The sequence below is a fragment of the Haliotis rubra genome, unplaced genomic scaffold (genome assembly GCF_003918875.1).
Source record: "Haliotis rubra isolate DU_JTF1 unplaced genomic scaffold, ASM391887v1 Scf1524, whole genome shotgun sequence".
In the NCBI taxonomy this organism is placed as follows: domain Eukaryota; kingdom Metazoa; phylum Mollusca; class Gastropoda; order Lepetellida; family Haliotidae; genus Haliotis; species Haliotis rubra.
In genome coordinates this window covers 36,149-53,835 of record NW_025765475.1, presented here as the reverse complement: position 1 = coordinate 53,835, position 17,687 = coordinate 36,149, and the positions used below count along the sequence as shown (strand labels likewise).

Sequence of the window (17,687 nt, the reverse complement as noted above, 5' to 3'; positions counted from 1 at the left end):
CTAGAAGATATGTTTAAAAGTTTGTATGAAAAGGTAATTATATAATTATTTTAATTTACATGAAATTTACTGATGGTTGTAACATATGTTATAATTGGGATTACACTTTCTTAGTAAAGAACAGATTCAAGTACTTTTTAGTACTTTCTAAATAGTATTGTGTATTCATTGCAGGTGGTTGTTTCCCTTAAAGATTACCCTGGCTACACGCCGATTTTCCCTGTGATCTGAACTCATGATATACCATTTCTAGCATGGAGAAAGATTGAGAATGCATACTGAAAATCTGCTGACAGTAACGCAACTGATCCCACCAAGGTATCAGCTTGGCATCTAAGAACATTAAACACTTAGTGTTTCTATGCTAACCTCTTCTTAGTTTGGAAGCTTTAAAAAATGATCATCAAGTTCTTAAAAACCCCGAAGAGTGTGTCAAAGAGTGTAAAGAGCACATGCTAGTGTTCAATGATGCACTTTAATAATGCATATATTCGTATTTTGTTTTACAGATCTAAATAGATGAATGCAGCAAAGAGGGTTTGGGTGTGATGCTGGCAAAGTCAGGCTGGTTGAGCTCATCATCAGCTCTTGCCTCCTTTACACACAGTCCAGACAGCAATTGGGACGTGTCCCAGGAAGCGCTGGTTTTGAACCCACCAAGAACTTTCTGGAGAATATGAAGGCTCCCCAAACACTGCAGCCTTCTGCATTATCCAGATTGTCAGAAGGGCTTATGCTTCTGGTAGAGAACCCATTCACACTCCTGATCTTCATCAAAGTGCCAATGGTAGGTATGGTTTATTAGAATTGGCTAGATAACATCTATAATGCGAATTATGACTTCAAAACATCCAGAGAGATGCATAAGTAACATAAATTGCATTTTAGTCTTGCCCATCAATTCCAAAGAATGAAACAAAATTTCAGAGGTTATTGAGGCTTCATACATAGAGCCTCCAAATATGGTCATATTGGAAGTCCTCCAACACCACATGCTTGACTTCTGTTTCAGTTCAGTCTGCTGCAGACGAGCCCAGCATTTCATTACAGCCAAAAGTGAGTGCGTGAGTAAATGTTGGTTTAAAAAACATCAGAAATTTTGCAGCTATTCACGGCTATACAGCTAAAACAGTTGAGTAAAGGCGATAAGTAGGTGTTTTAAGATGGCTGACGTGGCAGCCATATAAAAACTTGGACTTGAACATCCAGAACAAGGTGGGATGGGGTGCCATCTTGGGTCAGAAAACGCATGTTTTGTGGTACCAAAGAAGAGACTTTGTACAGTTAAGACACTGAACAAGCATGCTTGCATATGTGCTGCCTGGATTTTCAGTCAGTCAGGCAAAGATTTACACTGTTACGAGAGTGTGTTTTTTGTAATTTGTAATAACACTGGTTAGGTGATAATAATTATGAGTCACATAGTTTAAAGTTTTGAATGTTGGTTGTGGGTCGCATTTCGCATCATATATGTTCAACAGTATTTTAGCGGCACGCCTTTATGATAGCGCTCAAGAGTTACCTCCCTTGACCGGATGTTTATGTGTTGACATCGTCATGTCGTATGTTCAACACATTTCGAGAAAGATCTAAGTGGTTAATGATACAGCCATGCTTGCTGGAAAGTTCGAGAATCTGTGTCAGAATATATTATAGGCTGGCTATTGTGTGGTGTGACATGCAAGGACTGACACACGGAATAACACACGGAATTAAACGGGACTTTCGATACCACTGGAGTTACCGTCGTCCTTCGTCAACATCGTCTGACCCTGACACTTGTGCCTGACTGCTTTCATTTGTAAACAAGCTCCATTTATAATATCTGACCTCACTGTGGTTACCAAGACTCTGGTGAGTTAATATTTCATATATGTGACCCATAACTTTAGATTTGTGACTCTCATTGCAATGTATTAGAAATCTGTATTGTGATTCATTGTAGCTTGCTCGTTGTTTGCTCAATATATTATTGAATATTTTAGACTTGTCTGTGTTATATTTTGCTGGTTCAAAATTCTTAAATCTTTTGTCACGGCAATTATTTAACCGTAACAACACTTACTTTTCATCTGTGCAGCATCTCTACTTCTTTCTACTTCTTGAAAAGCCTGTAAAGAAACAACAGATTCATGACCTACACTATTCAGTACTCATAAAGACATGGAGGTGAAACTGGGTTTTACGTCGTTCTTGAGAATATTTCCCTCATATGACGACCATAGAGACATGGAAGTGACATGATATCCTTCACGTTTTAGTTCCTTCTTTGTGTAATGTTTTTAGCATAGAATGTCACATACAAAAGCAAATGGCTTGGCATTTTTAGTGCTTTTTCTGTATGTCAGCAGAAAGGTAGTGAAGGTACCAGTTTCCTAGAACAATCTCAAATCATGAACATGTTTTACAATTCCATAAACACATATAAATCTATGCTCATGCTGTTGATCACTAGATAGTCTGGTCCAAACTCCAAGGATTTACCTTGAGTCCTGTATTTGAGGGTCCCTATTATTAATACTGTGTATCATGATCAACACATTAATTGTTACAGTAATGAAACTGCAAATGATAGTAGCCAACTCAGTGATAACTTATTGTTACGTGATTGGAAATTTTACAAATGTATTTGGACTTTTTCTGCGTCCCTGTGGATGTGCTAATAGATTTCGTTGAGTCCATTGTCACATTTTAAGCGTATAGGACACAGGAATTTGCGTCCTGGAAATCCCTGAACCTTGATTATTTACAGACCTGTCACATAGCTGTAATATTGCTGAGTGTGGCATGAAACACCAAACAAACTCTGTTGATCAAAAGGTATTAAGCCATGAGAGATACACAGGTCCTGTACTTTTTTAGATTGATTTCCACTAAAGTTCTAAGTCTCACATTGCAGGAATTGCATAACAGAGAAACCTTTTATCGTGGACATTACATGATATCATGGAGGTACCGATTTCCTCTAATAAGCGCAAGCTTCCAATAAGCACTGGGGGTAAAGCAACTGTTCAAGAAATAAGATCTCCAAAAGGCACCGGGTCTCCAATAAGCGCTGGGTCTCTAATAACTGCCCGGGTGTGCCTCATGTTTACAATGGAGTTTTCAAATGGAATTCCAAGGGAGAATCAATATTTATTTCTGTTGAAACTTCCAATAAGCACCGGCCCCTATTAAGTGCCCCGGTCTGAGAGTTTGCTGAATTAATAAGCTCCCAGGCACTTATTAGAGGAAATACGGTATATCCATACATGCCATAAGTTAACACACTAAAGGGTAGCAACTGCAATGATACATTTTGTAACCTAAAATTTGCACATACCATTTTTTTTTTAAATGCCTACCGACAATGATGAAAAAGAAATTTGAATCCATGGTAAAGTTGCTAACAAATCATCTGTTTTAATCAGGGGTGGCTATCATGAACCTCTATTTTACCAATCAGAATACAGTATTTTCCTAATTCAAATGTGGCAAAACTATGAATGACAATAAGAGTTCTATGATTTCATGATAGAATTAACAGTAGTGTAAATGTATTTTCTTATATTAATTGTGAGAGAAGTGACATTGGTAGTGCCAAGGGAAGAACTAAAATAAATGTAAAAGAGACAAGAGACACTCACATTCATCACCATATAAAATATGTTGAAACTCACAAAACATTGCTGTGTATGTCAATATCATACTTGATTATACCAATAACAGTGGTTAGTCCTGACATAATTATGAACAATTTCAGACACTACACAACACATAATTCTTTCTGTTCCTCAAAAGAGTTCTATACTCTCTGATTAAGCCAAAATGCAATTTTACTTTTCATTGCACACAATTTTCACTCACAGATGGAAACGGTAACCACAGATAGAATATATAAGTTTCCCTGAAAAAAATACCTTTTTTAATACAAATCCTGAACTGATTTACGATAGCTGAATAGTTTGACTAATGAACATGAACCCTAACTAAACCTTTTATAACCAAACCAGTCCTGACAAGTCTGATCTTTTATCTTAAAGTGTCATGGAGATAAACTATATTTATTAGTTCGGCACTGGAAATTTATGTGAACTTATTGTCTCAGGAAAGGAAAAACATGTACAAAAATAATTGCTCAATACCAAGAGAATGTCTGATTTTCTCAATGAATTAAGTTCTTGAAATGAAACATGTCAGACGAACGGAAAGAGTATATTTCAATATCCAGTGACAAATTAGTTTAGGATGCTGTAAATAACCTGCAGACTCACCTGAAGTACATCTGTATTAGATGGATACAGTACAAATTGTACTTCCTTCAGCTTGCTTGCTGGGCATCTCTGTTCAAACTTGTGGACAGCATTGTACATGCTGTTGGCTACAACACCAGGGTCATATTGAAGCAAAGCTCCTGTGCCAAGTGCTGGGAGAGCCATACTAGTATATCCATCCTTGTTTGCTGCGTCTAGCATCCTCTCAATCAAGTCAATAAGCATCTGCAACAGTTACCGTATATTACTGTAAATAGGCCAAATTTTGAAGACCAAAAAAAGCAGCCTGTAGAATGGGGTTGGCTTATCTATGGGTAACACTTTCATCAAACTTTTTTTTTGACCAGTAAGAAAACAACGTTTTGCTTGAACGAACAAGAGAAACGACTTTGTCACCGAAAACGTCACATTTGCAATTAAACATCATTAGACAAGATTATTTAACTTTTCAGTTCTAATTTGTTTTTGCTGAGCATTGTATTACATGCAGGGGTTAAGATTACTGTGTGTATTTGTCTTGTATATAGAGCCGGAAATAGCAATCAGCTGTGCACATGTGTCCCGGCAATCTACCGCTGATTTAGTTAAAACATGCACAATAATATAATGGGATAAATTCTGACGCAGTTGTCAGTAAAATATAATACATAAAACTATTATTTAACCAAAAGAAATATATCCTAGCATTGTGTAATTTTAATTACAGGTTTTGCTCTATGAATGTAAAATATGTATAATCAACACTAAGGTTATACAAGATGTACAACAATGTATGTTTTGAAAAATGTGTCACAAGGCTCTGGGTTCATTGACTTGCTCTTTCAAAAGAAAAAGACTTGTTTGGGTGAAGAATCAATTTCATCTTTAAATGTTAGACATAATTACTATGAAAGTGAGTTGGCACTTGCTTCATAGGTTCTAAGTTTGTAAGACTCCAAACTATTTCAAGAAAAAAAGCATTACAGTGAAAGTAGCAAACATACTTTATGAATGACATTTACATTTACTGCAACCTTGACTTCATAGCATTGGGATGATACTTAACTATGTATCTTTTAGCTACGATAAATCCTTTTTCAGATTTTTCAGCCTATGATGGACTACAGCATTATTTTGGCAAGATGTATCAATGTTTCAGTAAAAAAATACAGATGACATAATCTGCCTGTTTGTCACAATCTCCTTAAACCATTCCCAGTTAAAGGACCAGGGTGCCGTTGTACAAAACGATCTTAGCGCTAAGGTGACCGTAACTCCCATACCTTAACATAGACTAAGGTAGCCTTAGCGCTAAGGTTGTTTTGTACAACGGCACCCAGGGTTATTACATCCCTACTGCCTACCATCAACTCATCATTTAGCAACCTTTATCTCATTATATTCTCATTTTCCATCGCATTACTGTCTTCCCCATCAATCCCAACCTATCCATCACACTTTGTACATAACCTTTATCTTTTGTGCAAACATCAGTTAATATTATCAGCCTGTATATTAACTGTACAATCATAACTTTACTTATGTCTAAAATGCTTCAACCACATATCTTTTGATTCATTTTATTTTGACAGGTCTCTATTTTCTAAACCCTACAATGCATTTCATTGCAATATTACTTTTATAAATAACCAACCTGTCCCTGCCATGAAATTGGGAACCCCAGAAGTTGATGTAAAACCCCTAATGTGAACTGAACTGTACATCACTTGCTAGATAACTGTGTTCGTGTCTACACAGGAACATCACATATAAAGAGGCTATTATATGAGAGCTGGGCATGTCATACTATGTCCTAAGGGACCATTCATAATTTATGACTAGGGTGTGTGTGTGTGATGATTTTTATGGAGACGCATGTAAAATGTGAATGACCCCCCCCTAAAATTTATGTACAAAATTAGGCGACCCCCCTGCATGTCATGTACAAAATCAATCTTGACAATTGCTTTTTTAGTTTGTGTGTTTTTATGCATTTTTGAATTTGTTAAATTATTCCACAATGTATTAACAGATTCCATGATCGAAAAGTGTGCTCTTGAAGGAGTAAAATGTTCAGCATATCTACTTTGTAACATGATTACAACCAGTTATACATCAATGTGTACACCTGTGCAATTAGACCAGTGGCAATCTCCAGCTAGGTAGTAGCAAAGTAAAGGGGATAGATCTACTGGAGGTATAGCAATGTGTATTTGGTATCATTGGAAAGCTTGGAATCTTTAGTTTTTTCAAAACCACGTTGCCAGTCTTGAAAGCGTCAGGCAACATGTCATTTGGGGGCATTTCCATGGTAACCATGCTATTTTTGAGAGAACATGACTGCTACATATAGATGGCTAAGTCTTGACAATGAACATGTATTTTGTCAATGTTGTGAATGTTTCTGATACCCCAAGCATTGCTCTTTCAACACATGTAAACAACAAGGTCAAGGTCAAAGGTCAAGGTCACAACAATCGAATTTGAAGCTATTTTTGCTCAAAAGTCAATATTCTGTCTTGCATATTTCAGATTCTTAACTGATGAGTGCATTGTACATGCAGCACCATGTATTTGGTATCATAAGAAACCCCACAGAATGAACATTGGGAAAAAAAATCACAGAAGGTTAAACATCAGGAAACATGCTAGTTAGGGCATTGTCATGGTTACCATGGATTTTGTATTGTCATAAAGAAATTAACTATATCATGGCATTCTCTTGCACATTGTTACTTTTCAAGAATGTTTACAAGTGTTTATGTTATTATGCAACCTGCATACCCAATACATGTGGAAAGACATCTTCAAGATCAAAGGTCAAGGCCATATTCAATAGTTGTGTAGTGAATCTTGACTAATACCGGCAGTTCATAAAATTTCTGAGCCAACTGCAATTAGAGGGGTTCTTTTTTGGCTCCATTGTTAAATGTGCTAAAGTTGAGATCTAATTATGTGTGACCTTCAGATATTTCCAAAGGTCATAATGGCATTCATTGGCAGTATAGGAAAACTCTTATGCTGATGGTGGACTCCTTTCACTGTTGGTGGATTCAGATGTCTATGCCCTGGCTAGTGCACACAATATGCTTGAAGGAAAGCAAATTTCCCGAGGTTTGAGAGGTTTAAAACTTGCATGGGAAGTCATGTCATAATTATTTCTCAAAGCAGCTATATCTTGGGCTTGCGCAAATGGCAATCAGGCTAAGTCGAACTTGTTGCCATGGAAACGCCAAAAATATTTTATTCAGAATTCCAAAACTACCAAAAGGCACCAGTACACCACCAGACCAATCTATGTGCCAAGTTTGGTGAAGAAATAGTGAACGGTTTTAGAGTTCAGCTCCGGAAAAGTGTACTACCACCAATTTCAGGCTAAGTCAAAACTTGTTGCCAAGGAAACGTCAAAAATATTTTATTCAGAATTCCAAAACTACCAAAAGGCACCAGTACACCACCAGATCTATCTATGTGCCAAGTTTGGTGAAGAAATAGTTAACGGTTTTAGAGTTCTGCTCCGAAAAAGAGCACTACCGCTAATTTCATTCTAAGTCGAACTTGTTGCCATGGAAACGCCAAAATGTTTTATTCAGAATTCCAAAACTACCAAAAGGCACCAGTACACCACCAGATCCGGAAAAGAGCAATACACTCAATTTCAGGCTAAGTCAAACTTGTTGCCATGGAAACGCTAAAAATATTTTAATCAGAATTCCAAAACTATCAAAAGGCACCAGTACACCACCATATCTATCTATGTGCCAAGTTTGGTGAAGAAATAGTGAACGGTTTTAGAGTTCTGCTCCGGAAAAGACAAATGTGCATGGACGGACAGACGCACGCACGGACGGAGTCCATTTAACACCCCATAAAATGAGTTGTGGGGGATAACAAGAGTTTAAAAAGTGTTCAGTGTCGTGGCAACCTTGACGATAGGTCAAAGTCACCCAAATCGACTGGTGTCTGCGTAGTCCCCCAATGTAGGCTGTCACCATATTTGAAGGGATCACTTCTTTAACTTTCTAAATATACTACCGACAAAAAATAAGGGAACTGATGAAATGACAGTGAATGTGAAATTGCTCTGAATGTCCACTAAATCAAATGTGGGCGTAAAGTTCAATATCTGGTGTGTCCACCATGTTGGGCAACACATTCACGACACCTTGATGGCATACTGTTGATTAATTTCCGGATGGTTGCCCGTGGTATTGCCCGCCATTCCTCCTGAAGAGCTGCACCAAGCTGGGCCAGGTTGACGGGTGCGGGGTCCCTGGCGTACACCCTTCGACCGAGAATGTCCCATAGATGTTCAATTGGGGACAGGTCTGGGGACTTAGAGGGCCAGTCCAATGTCTGTATGCCCTCTCGTCGGAGATAAGCTGTGACAATTTGGGCCCGATGTGGTCTGGCATTATCATCTTGGAATTCAAAATTCCTGCCGATGATTCTAGCCAGTGGAGCCACGACAGGACGCAAAATTTCGTCAACGTATCGCTGACCAGTCAAGGATCCATTAACGATGACCAGATCTGATCGCCTGTCATGTGTAACCCCACCCCACACCATGACACTACCACCCCCATATCGATCATGGTCAATAATTGCCGCTCTGGCATACCGCTCACCGCTACGGCGCCAACAACGTTTTCTGCCATCTGTGAATCTGAGGCAAAACCTTGACTCATCTGAGAACATGGTGTAACGCCAATGGCGCAAAGCCCGTCCCTGATGCTGCCTAGCCCATGCCAATCTTTGGCGCCTATGGTGAGCTGTAAGGGTAACACCCTTGAAAGGCCGCCTTGCTTTCAGACGTGCTTGATAGAGCCGGTTTTTAACGGTTGAGTGTGAAATTCGTCGCCCAGTGAGTGTACGGAATTCCCTATTGATGGCAGGTGCTGATTTGAACCTATTGCGTAGGGCCATTAATGTAATGAGACGATCCTGTCGTGGTGTCGTTGATTTTGGTCTACCACGCCCAGGTCTCATTGCAACCCCACCCGTTTGACGGTACTTGTCCCACAGGCGTGAAATTACACTTTTTGATTTACCCAACATTCGGGCAACTTGACACAATGATGTCCCCCCCTCTATCATCCCCACAATTCTCCATTTTGTTTGTTCATTGAGATACTGCCTCGGAGGCATTTTTCAGCATATGTTCAACTCTCTTACATTAGTGATTGTGAGTTCTCCAATACGTTTACAGAGGTTGACTTCTGTGTGCACGTGCATCACGTGTTGGTAATGCATCATGTGGAATTTCATTGTCATTGGATGTTGCGTTCGGGTGCAACGCTACGGTAACGCACCCTTTCACCTCTACGTTTGCTGCATTCAATTTCTTAGTTCCCTTATTTTTTGTCGATAGTATATTGACAGTCTTACTAGAATTCTGGCAGCTTTGGATTTCTTATGAGAAATGAACCCTATTCCACTATTTATGCATGCCTAGTTTTATGAATATTACATCAAAGGCATGACATTAGTTCATGGTGGGCTAAAAATGAAAAGCTACAAAAATGTGTGTGGGCAGAAAACAGAAGAAGTGGCAATTACAAGGTCAGGTCAAAAGGGAACTTAAGTCATATTTTATTTCATTACCACATTTGATTTATGTGACCTGTGAAGGTCCGGGTTAGAATTTGATCTTCAGTAACCCATGCTTGTCGTAAGAGGCGATGAACAGGATTGGGTGGTCAGGCTCGCTGAGTTGGTTGACACATGTCACCGGTTTCCAATTGCGTAGATCAATGCTCATGCTGTTGATCACTGGATTTTCTTGTCCAGGCTCAATTATTTGCAGACTGCTGCCATATAGCTGGAATATTGCTGGGTGCGGCGTAAAACTAAACTCACTCACTTACTCACTTGATTTATGTTAAGTTTTTGACTTTCATTCCTACAGACACCATCCCTTTTTACCAGCAGTTACAAAAGAATAAGAAAAACGGATGTTTATTTACCTCTGCAGCCTTTGGGTTGTCTCTAGGTGCCAAATGACAATGAATGACTCTTTTACACTCCAGTTTTCCAGCACCAGTCATTACATATTGACCTTCTGACAATTTTTTCTGAGAATGTGTTTTGCATTCATTTCTCAGCTCCTGCCCACCAAGTTTCATGATTGACTGTGATACTGCTCCAGTGTCGATGGAAAAATACTTATCCACAACATTGACTATCACATCAGCCTGCAAAATATAGGAAATGGACAGATATTGTTAAATATACATTCAAATTTACACATACCAACACATATACTTCCAGGAAAGTAGGGGCGGATACAGCTTTTTTGAGAAAGGGGTTGTGCACACTATTGAGAAAAGGAGGGGTGCACACTTCATTTTCACCCGAGTTTCAATGGTCAATTAAAAAAAATTCAGCACAAAAGGGGGGGTGGGGAAAGACATTTGTATTGGCAGCTGGATTCTGAGGGGAAAATTGCCCCCAGTAGCCAATGATTGTCATAAGAGTTCACTTGAAAGAAAGAGGGGGTCATTATCATTGCATGTCAATGAGACCCATTGGTATGAATTGTTGTTTGATCATACATACATTCACTGATCCTACTGTCAAGGCTTGACTATTCAAGCAATCAATCTACAGCTGGACTTATTATGGCTGAAGAAATCAGAGCTACAGAAAACTTTTTCGGTCATGAGTTATGTACTCGTTTGTGTTCATCTCAATTGGTTATCCTCATTTTCCTTTGAGTAACCAAATAAATTGTACTCACCTCACTCAAACTCATTTGGGTATTTTGCCATTTTCCATTAATTGTAAAAATATAATAAAGTTTAAATGTTACTGTTTGTTATTTATATTTGATCTGTAATATGAGAATGATAAGAAAGACTGCAAGTTGTCAAGTTCATGTCCTGAAATAGAACATTTATTGAGTATTTACGACAATTCAAGCGTACTTGCACACAACAGACTTAACAGGAATTGAGTTTTCACATAAATATGTGCGTAATTTACGCAGATACGCAGATTATCTGTACCTCTGAGAAATGATACCATTCACAAACCCATTCCATGCAACAGAAAAGCAACACCACATCTCTTCCTGTATGTCACTAAATTATCGCATCTGAAAAACGTATTCTGAACCACTTCAATCACACAATGACATGTTTGGCATACAAGAAACCTAAAACCTCAAAGTATATTGTCAGATGTAATTTGAAATCTCTTGCCAATATGATAAATAAAAGTATCTACTAATTGACTGTGTTATGTTCTTTTCATGGAATGTGATCTAAATCCTTATTTTTATAATATGGTAACAAACATACACATCAATATGATGTAATTTCTTAAATTCTGGACCAAAGATTGTATTTTACTAACATTTTTAGAAATGGAATGATAAGTGATTTCTCCGGCTTGTTGAATATTGCATCTTAAATCTGATGCTTGTCAGTATGATATAGCTGTACATGTCAATTGTTTGTTTTTGCGATTTAAACCCCAATCACAATACAACAATGTAGTGTTCCACCGTTATACGTTTCACTGCTGTTTTCCACCTTGCAAGTTCAGCCTGTTATTTGATACGGATTGAAGATATAGCAGTGGATTTGATTACTTGTATCTAAGAATATGTTAGTTTATAACTCAGTTCACTATCTCGAATTATGTTTAGGTGAAATTGGTAGGATTTTCAGGAGGATATGTTGAAATGTATGATCAAGGCTTGACACTTGATAACCTATTCCCACTCAGATTTTACTCTCACCAAAACCAAATTTAAGGTTGTGACTACCTCCCTTGAACATTACCACATTTTCCAACTTTTGATAATTCTTTGACACCATTTTCACCATGTAAGTCAGTGACAGTTCACAGTTATAGCAGTGTTATTAAATTCCTTAGTCATTTGCCTTTCTGATGATATAAGGTTTATAACATAATTCTACATATGAACTCTGCAGTTAGAAGACAAAAGCACATTTTTCTCTATGTCAAAATTATGTTATTTTTTTTCCAAAATGAACAGAATGAATATATTAATGAAACTACCAAAAATACCTAACTATTTTGGCTTTTTTAACAGAGTGTTTATGCTTGTTCAATGAAAAAACAAAACAACAACAACAGGGAATAGTTGAGGAAATAATTTTTTAAACGATTCAATGGCATTCTAACAAGGAGTTATGGAAACTGCCAACAAGGTGAAACACCATGACCATCTTTTAAATGTCTTTTGATAAGATTCAATCATTGGGGAAGTACTGGGTAACCACTAAACATCTGCACTCCAGTTTAACAAAGGGAAACTTAACTTTAACCAGTTTCCACAAGGAACATTAACACCATCTTCATATTTACCTTTGCTCTAGCTATTTCACCTTTGATCAATTTAACTGCAATTCTTGAAGGGCTGTCAAACTTGAATTCTGGAGAGGAAAAAAGCAAGGGAGTGTAAACAAACCATTATGATATTATCAGCATACAGCTGATAAATACAAATCATTATTATTTCCACAAAACGGTAGCAAAGAAAAGTCATTGCAATTACATGACAAAACAGAAGCTTCCCCTTCACTGCAACTGGCTCCAAGGCTCAGAAACCATTACACACCATTATGCAGTTTATACCTGGCATCAACATTCAGAGACTCGAGAATCTTTTGAAATATATGGTAAGTCTCATGCATGACAAGTTCAAAAACAGTGAGTGCCATGCCTCAAGTTTAATATTACTCCAGTTCTGTGAATATCCCACTTCAAAGAAAAATCCAACCGTTTCCATTTAAACCAAATGGTAAATGCACCAGAAACATCTTACACAAAGACTGCGTTACACATGAAACTGAATGAATCCAGAATTTCAAAGATGATAATTTTATCTTTTTCAGTGGCCTTCGATGGACACTTTGACATATCAAATTGCCGTTACTGAAATACATGTAGCTGCTAGCTAGACTGCACCAACTGGAAGTGTAGTCAGTGAAAGTCAAATCCCTGAAGGCAAGACATTCAAATTTTGGGGCATCCTGCCCAAGCAAAAAATGTCATCATTCCTAGGTCTTGCGGGTTATAAAATCAAAATCATACCCAATTTTGCAGCTATTGTTTCTCCTCTTATAGATCTAACCAAAAAAGGACATCAACGGGCCTCAACACATTGAAGAAAATAATTTACGGTTCTGAGACATGTCGTTGAGAACAAAAATGTTGAAAGAGCCAAATATGCTAAAGTAGGAACTTAATAATATGACCAATCAAGGAGAAAATATAAAACATCCTTAAAGTAAGAAACATGTGTTGAGTGCCAGTACTTATTAAACATATATCAATTTTCAGTACCTTCTGAAAACAATTGATGAGAAATAGTTTACAATGGACAATGGACAAGGGACACTTACTCAGGTGAGCTAAGCCTATATAGAACTATTTAAACATAATTCTGGAAACTTAATATGTTTTCTTTCAAGGAAATTTGCTTTATTTTGTTATACACCCAGATGGTCATATATTTATCTTCAATGATGATTGCCATTTTTCACTACTGGTGAGCTTAAACTTTTGATTGAGAGGACAGATGTTCTTTCTAAGCTTAATATCCTATCAAAAACTCTCAAGTATTTCTGCTTATAAGCATTTAGATCCTGTGTAATAACCTTAAAAAGCCTAATCACATATCATAATGACAACCTAAACGCTGAAAAGTCCTATTTGCCACTTTGAGGGCATTGCAGAGTTTTACCTTGACCTCCAAAACCTGGGATCAGGAGGATACCGAATTACTAATTTTACAGATCCTAACAGGAAATAAGAGGTTATGTAAAGCAATGAAATGAGGTATTGTACTGAACTGTAAACTCACCAAGGTCCACATGTGCTTACCTATTTGAACTGTGGCCAACATTCATTTCACAGAACATAAAATATTTACAAACCTGGTTTGATGGTATGAGTTATAAAAAATATTCAAGAACTCTATTTTTATCTCTGTGAACATTTCTTAGTTGGTCCTGTGTGATGCATGTGAGGTGAGGTAAGGTGAAATTGGGTTTAACGTAGTGCTTGAGAATATTTCGCTCATATGACGACGTGCATGCGTGTGTATGTGTATGTGTGGCTGCTTGTACTAGCCCAGACTTAAGCTGGTTTTATAGTGTCTAGCCCACTGAGATACCATGCCACAGTGAAGCATGAATACCCCACTCAGACACAGTATACTGACTTCGGGCCGACCAGTCCTTGTTGTACCCATTAATGCCGAGCGCCAGGCAGGGACCAACAAGTACCATATTTTAACGTCTTTTGGTAAGACGGGGTCGGGGATCGAACCCGCGACCTTCCGCTCTCCCGGGCTGACACTCTAACCACTACACCACGGAGGCGGTCGTGATGCATGTGAAATATGTTCCCTGAATGCACATCTTTGGTCAAGTAGTATGCTAGATCACATTTATCAATCCCTTAAGTAGTGTTTCCCCCAGGTTGATTGGCCTATTATGAGAACAAAAACCATAGCCCTGAACAAAAAAAACCATACTCCTTGTTTCTAAAAGCCGATCACAGTATACATATAAATTAAAATAACATGAACCATACTGCCAAAAACTCACATTTCAATGGTCATAAATGCATAAACTATAGTCCTTTAGTCAAAAGTAAACATTAACATGTTAATTTCGTAAATTTTCTTCCATGTTGCCATGGCAGAAGAATACTTTTGTTAATCTCCACTGCAGACTTTGTGGTGTCTAATCCCAATGGCAACTTAAAGTTTTTCATGAAATTGATCTATTATCATGGAAACTGATAGGGAACAAAAACATTTCATTTTTGAAAGAAGTGGTTAACTTAGTTCATGAAGCTTATTTTTAAATGCATATTCAAACATTTTGCACATTGGTTTTTCCTCCCTACATCGATGAACCAAAACACAGTATCAGTGTTCTAAGTATTTATTACCACACTAACATCAAGTCCCTTAAATGAACATATTTTCTAAATGATCTCAATTAAAAAAATACAAAGCAGCCCAGAGACTTTCTTCATATTCCCGAAACTGCAGTAATCTAGACTTCCCAGTCCTGCATTGGATGCACTTGTTTCAGGGTCACAAGACATAAAAGCAATGCTACTGGGAAATATGAGCATGAATGTGATCATGTGACTTTAATCATAAGACTTACTTCGGTTTCGCCTTGAGCTTGGTCCACATTTCTTCTGTGCATTACCACTTCTGTGACCACCAGATGCTTCATTTCTGTCAGTTTCTCTCTTTTGCTGATGATTGTCATGTCTTGGGTTTTCTGGATCATGTCTGACTGATTCCACAGATCTTCCTACAGCTCCAAACAATTCTGGATGTCTCACAAATTGCCATGTTATGATGCATCTTTCAGTTCTTTCTACGTAGTTACTGAAACAATCTAACATTGCTGCATCTAAAGGAATCTTCATATCCATACATAAAAAGTCACTTTCATGAATGGGCTTCTTGATCTTTTCAAGTTCTTGCATGGCATATTGGACTGATTCAGTTTTCCCATGCAGCCCGATGCTGTCCTTCCGCCAAATGATTTCAACCTTTCCAATTTTGCTAATCAGTTCAGCCTTGTATTTCTTCATGAATTGTTGTATGTGTTGTGGCAACTGCATTTCTTTGTTCACAATTGGGATGGGTTTTGGGAAGGTCTTCTTTAACTCTTCTCCTATTTGGAATTTGACCTCATGCTGTGCTACAGCTATTATACTTCTGGTTCTGGGTGTGTAGTCCAAACAAAACGTTCCTTCTCCATAGTCATTCACACAGCGTCTTCTCAAAACATCAAGTCTTTCCTCAATTATATCTTGACTTTCCTCAGAAACCTCATGGTGTATTTCAAAGATGTGTTTGGTAATCCATGACATCATACATTTAAAGTCATCTTTTGATCTGGCCAACACTTTAAGCATTCCATTATTCTTGAACCAAATGCTTTGTATCTTCTTTTCCTTCATTCCTGCAAGAGTGTGAGCCTTTCCATCTAAACTCAGAAGGTATTCCATCTTAGCCGAAGAACATTCAATAGATCTGTCGACAATTAGGTTTTTAAACTGATCAATCTTGTCTTCAACAGCTTTGATATCTGTCTCTGTGCCTTTCAGCTTGACTTTGTCCTTGTCGTCAACTGATGCTTCATCCAAATGAGTCAGTTCCTTCAACCAAGTGTGCAACAGCCCAGAAACCTCCAGCAGCTCAATCTCATGACGAGACAATTTAGTATACACTCTAGTTGTGCTGACTTTGGAACTTTCCTGTACATGTCCGACGTTGTCATAATAGACAGATATGTTGAATGATTGACCAGAGATACTGTGCGTTCCATGAGCAAGCACATTCTCCACAGCTGGAAATACAGAAACATGGTTTGACCTTGACCTACAAAACTAGGGGTCTATTGGACCACCAAGTAATAATTACTTGGGTCCACACAGGAAATATGAGGGTCCTGTAAAGTAATGAAATGGTACAGTAATCACAGAGCCTTCATATTTCTTGTGAAGAATTTGGTACAATGAATATGTATCATTAAGTGCATTTATAATACGCTAAACTCCATTCACTAGGTGAATGCTCATAGCGCTAACAAAGTCCACTGGTATTTACAAAGTTTGTAATTTGTAGATTAGGCAGAGTTGTAAAACTGTTTAAACAGGTAGGTCTTTAAAGCCCTTTTGAAAGTGCTGAGACTTTCAATTCTTTTCAAGTCACAAGCAGTTTATTCCACAATGTTGCTGTGTTGAAGGAAAAGCATCTTTTCCCAAACCATCTAAGCTTTGGCTTTGACACACAGAGGAGACAGAGGTCTGCAGATCATAGTTGTCGTGGTGGTTCATAGTGTTTTGTGAGTTCTGACAGATAGATATAAATAGATAGATAGATATATTTGCTGCTTCCATTCTATACCTTTGTGTGTACTGGATGCACATTTCGGTGTCATGAAAGCCCTGAATACATGTGCCACATAACACTGTAGCTCATCTGTGCAGTGAAAAGTTCAAACCTTAACAAAACATTTTCAACATTTTTTAATTTAAAACCTCTTGAGCAAATTCACATACCATAATAGGTTGGAAAAAGCATTAGACGTTTTGTGTTGACCCCACAACTAACCACACATATAACAATTGCATTACACTTTGAACATGCATTTCTAAGTTATGACCAAGTGTTTGCAAAGGTGAGGTGAGGTGAAATTGGGTTTTACGTCGTGCTTGAGAATATTTCGCTCGTATGACGACGTGCATGCGTGTGTGTGTATGTGAGGCTGTTTGTACTAGCCCAGACTTAAGCTGGTTTTATAGTGCTAGCCCACTGAGATACAATGCCACAGTGAAGCATGAATAGCCCACTCAGACACATTATACTGACTCCGAGCCGACCAGTCCTTGTTGTACCCATTAATGCCGAGTGCCAGGCAGGGGCCAACAAGTGCCATATTT

General features: G+C 37.9%; 1 protein-coding gene across 2 annotated transcripts in view; it reads right to left on the bottom strand.

Moving 5' to 3' along the window:
• The window catches only part of LOC124270538 (protein mono-ADP-ribosyltransferase PARP14-like), a 72,732-nt gene that overhangs the window by 32,779 nt on the left and 22,266 nt on the right, over positions 1 to 17,687 (bottom strand). For both annotated transcript variants that reach the window (XM_046705559.1, XM_046705558.1), the window contains exons 5-9: positions 15,392 to 16,591; positions 12,570 to 12,637; positions 10,199 to 10,426; positions 4,254 to 4,478; positions 2,066 to 2,111 (exon numbers count right to left, since the gene is read on the bottom strand). In XM_046705559.1, the coding sequence (XP_046561515.1) occupies positions 2,066 to 2,111; positions 4,254 to 4,478; positions 10,199 to 10,426; positions 12,570 to 12,637; positions 15,392 to 16,591 (1,767 nt within the window). The remainder of the gene's footprint in view (positions 1 to 2,065; positions 2,112 to 4,253; positions 4,479 to 10,198; positions 10,427 to 12,569; positions 12,638 to 15,391; positions 16,592 to 17,687) is intronic.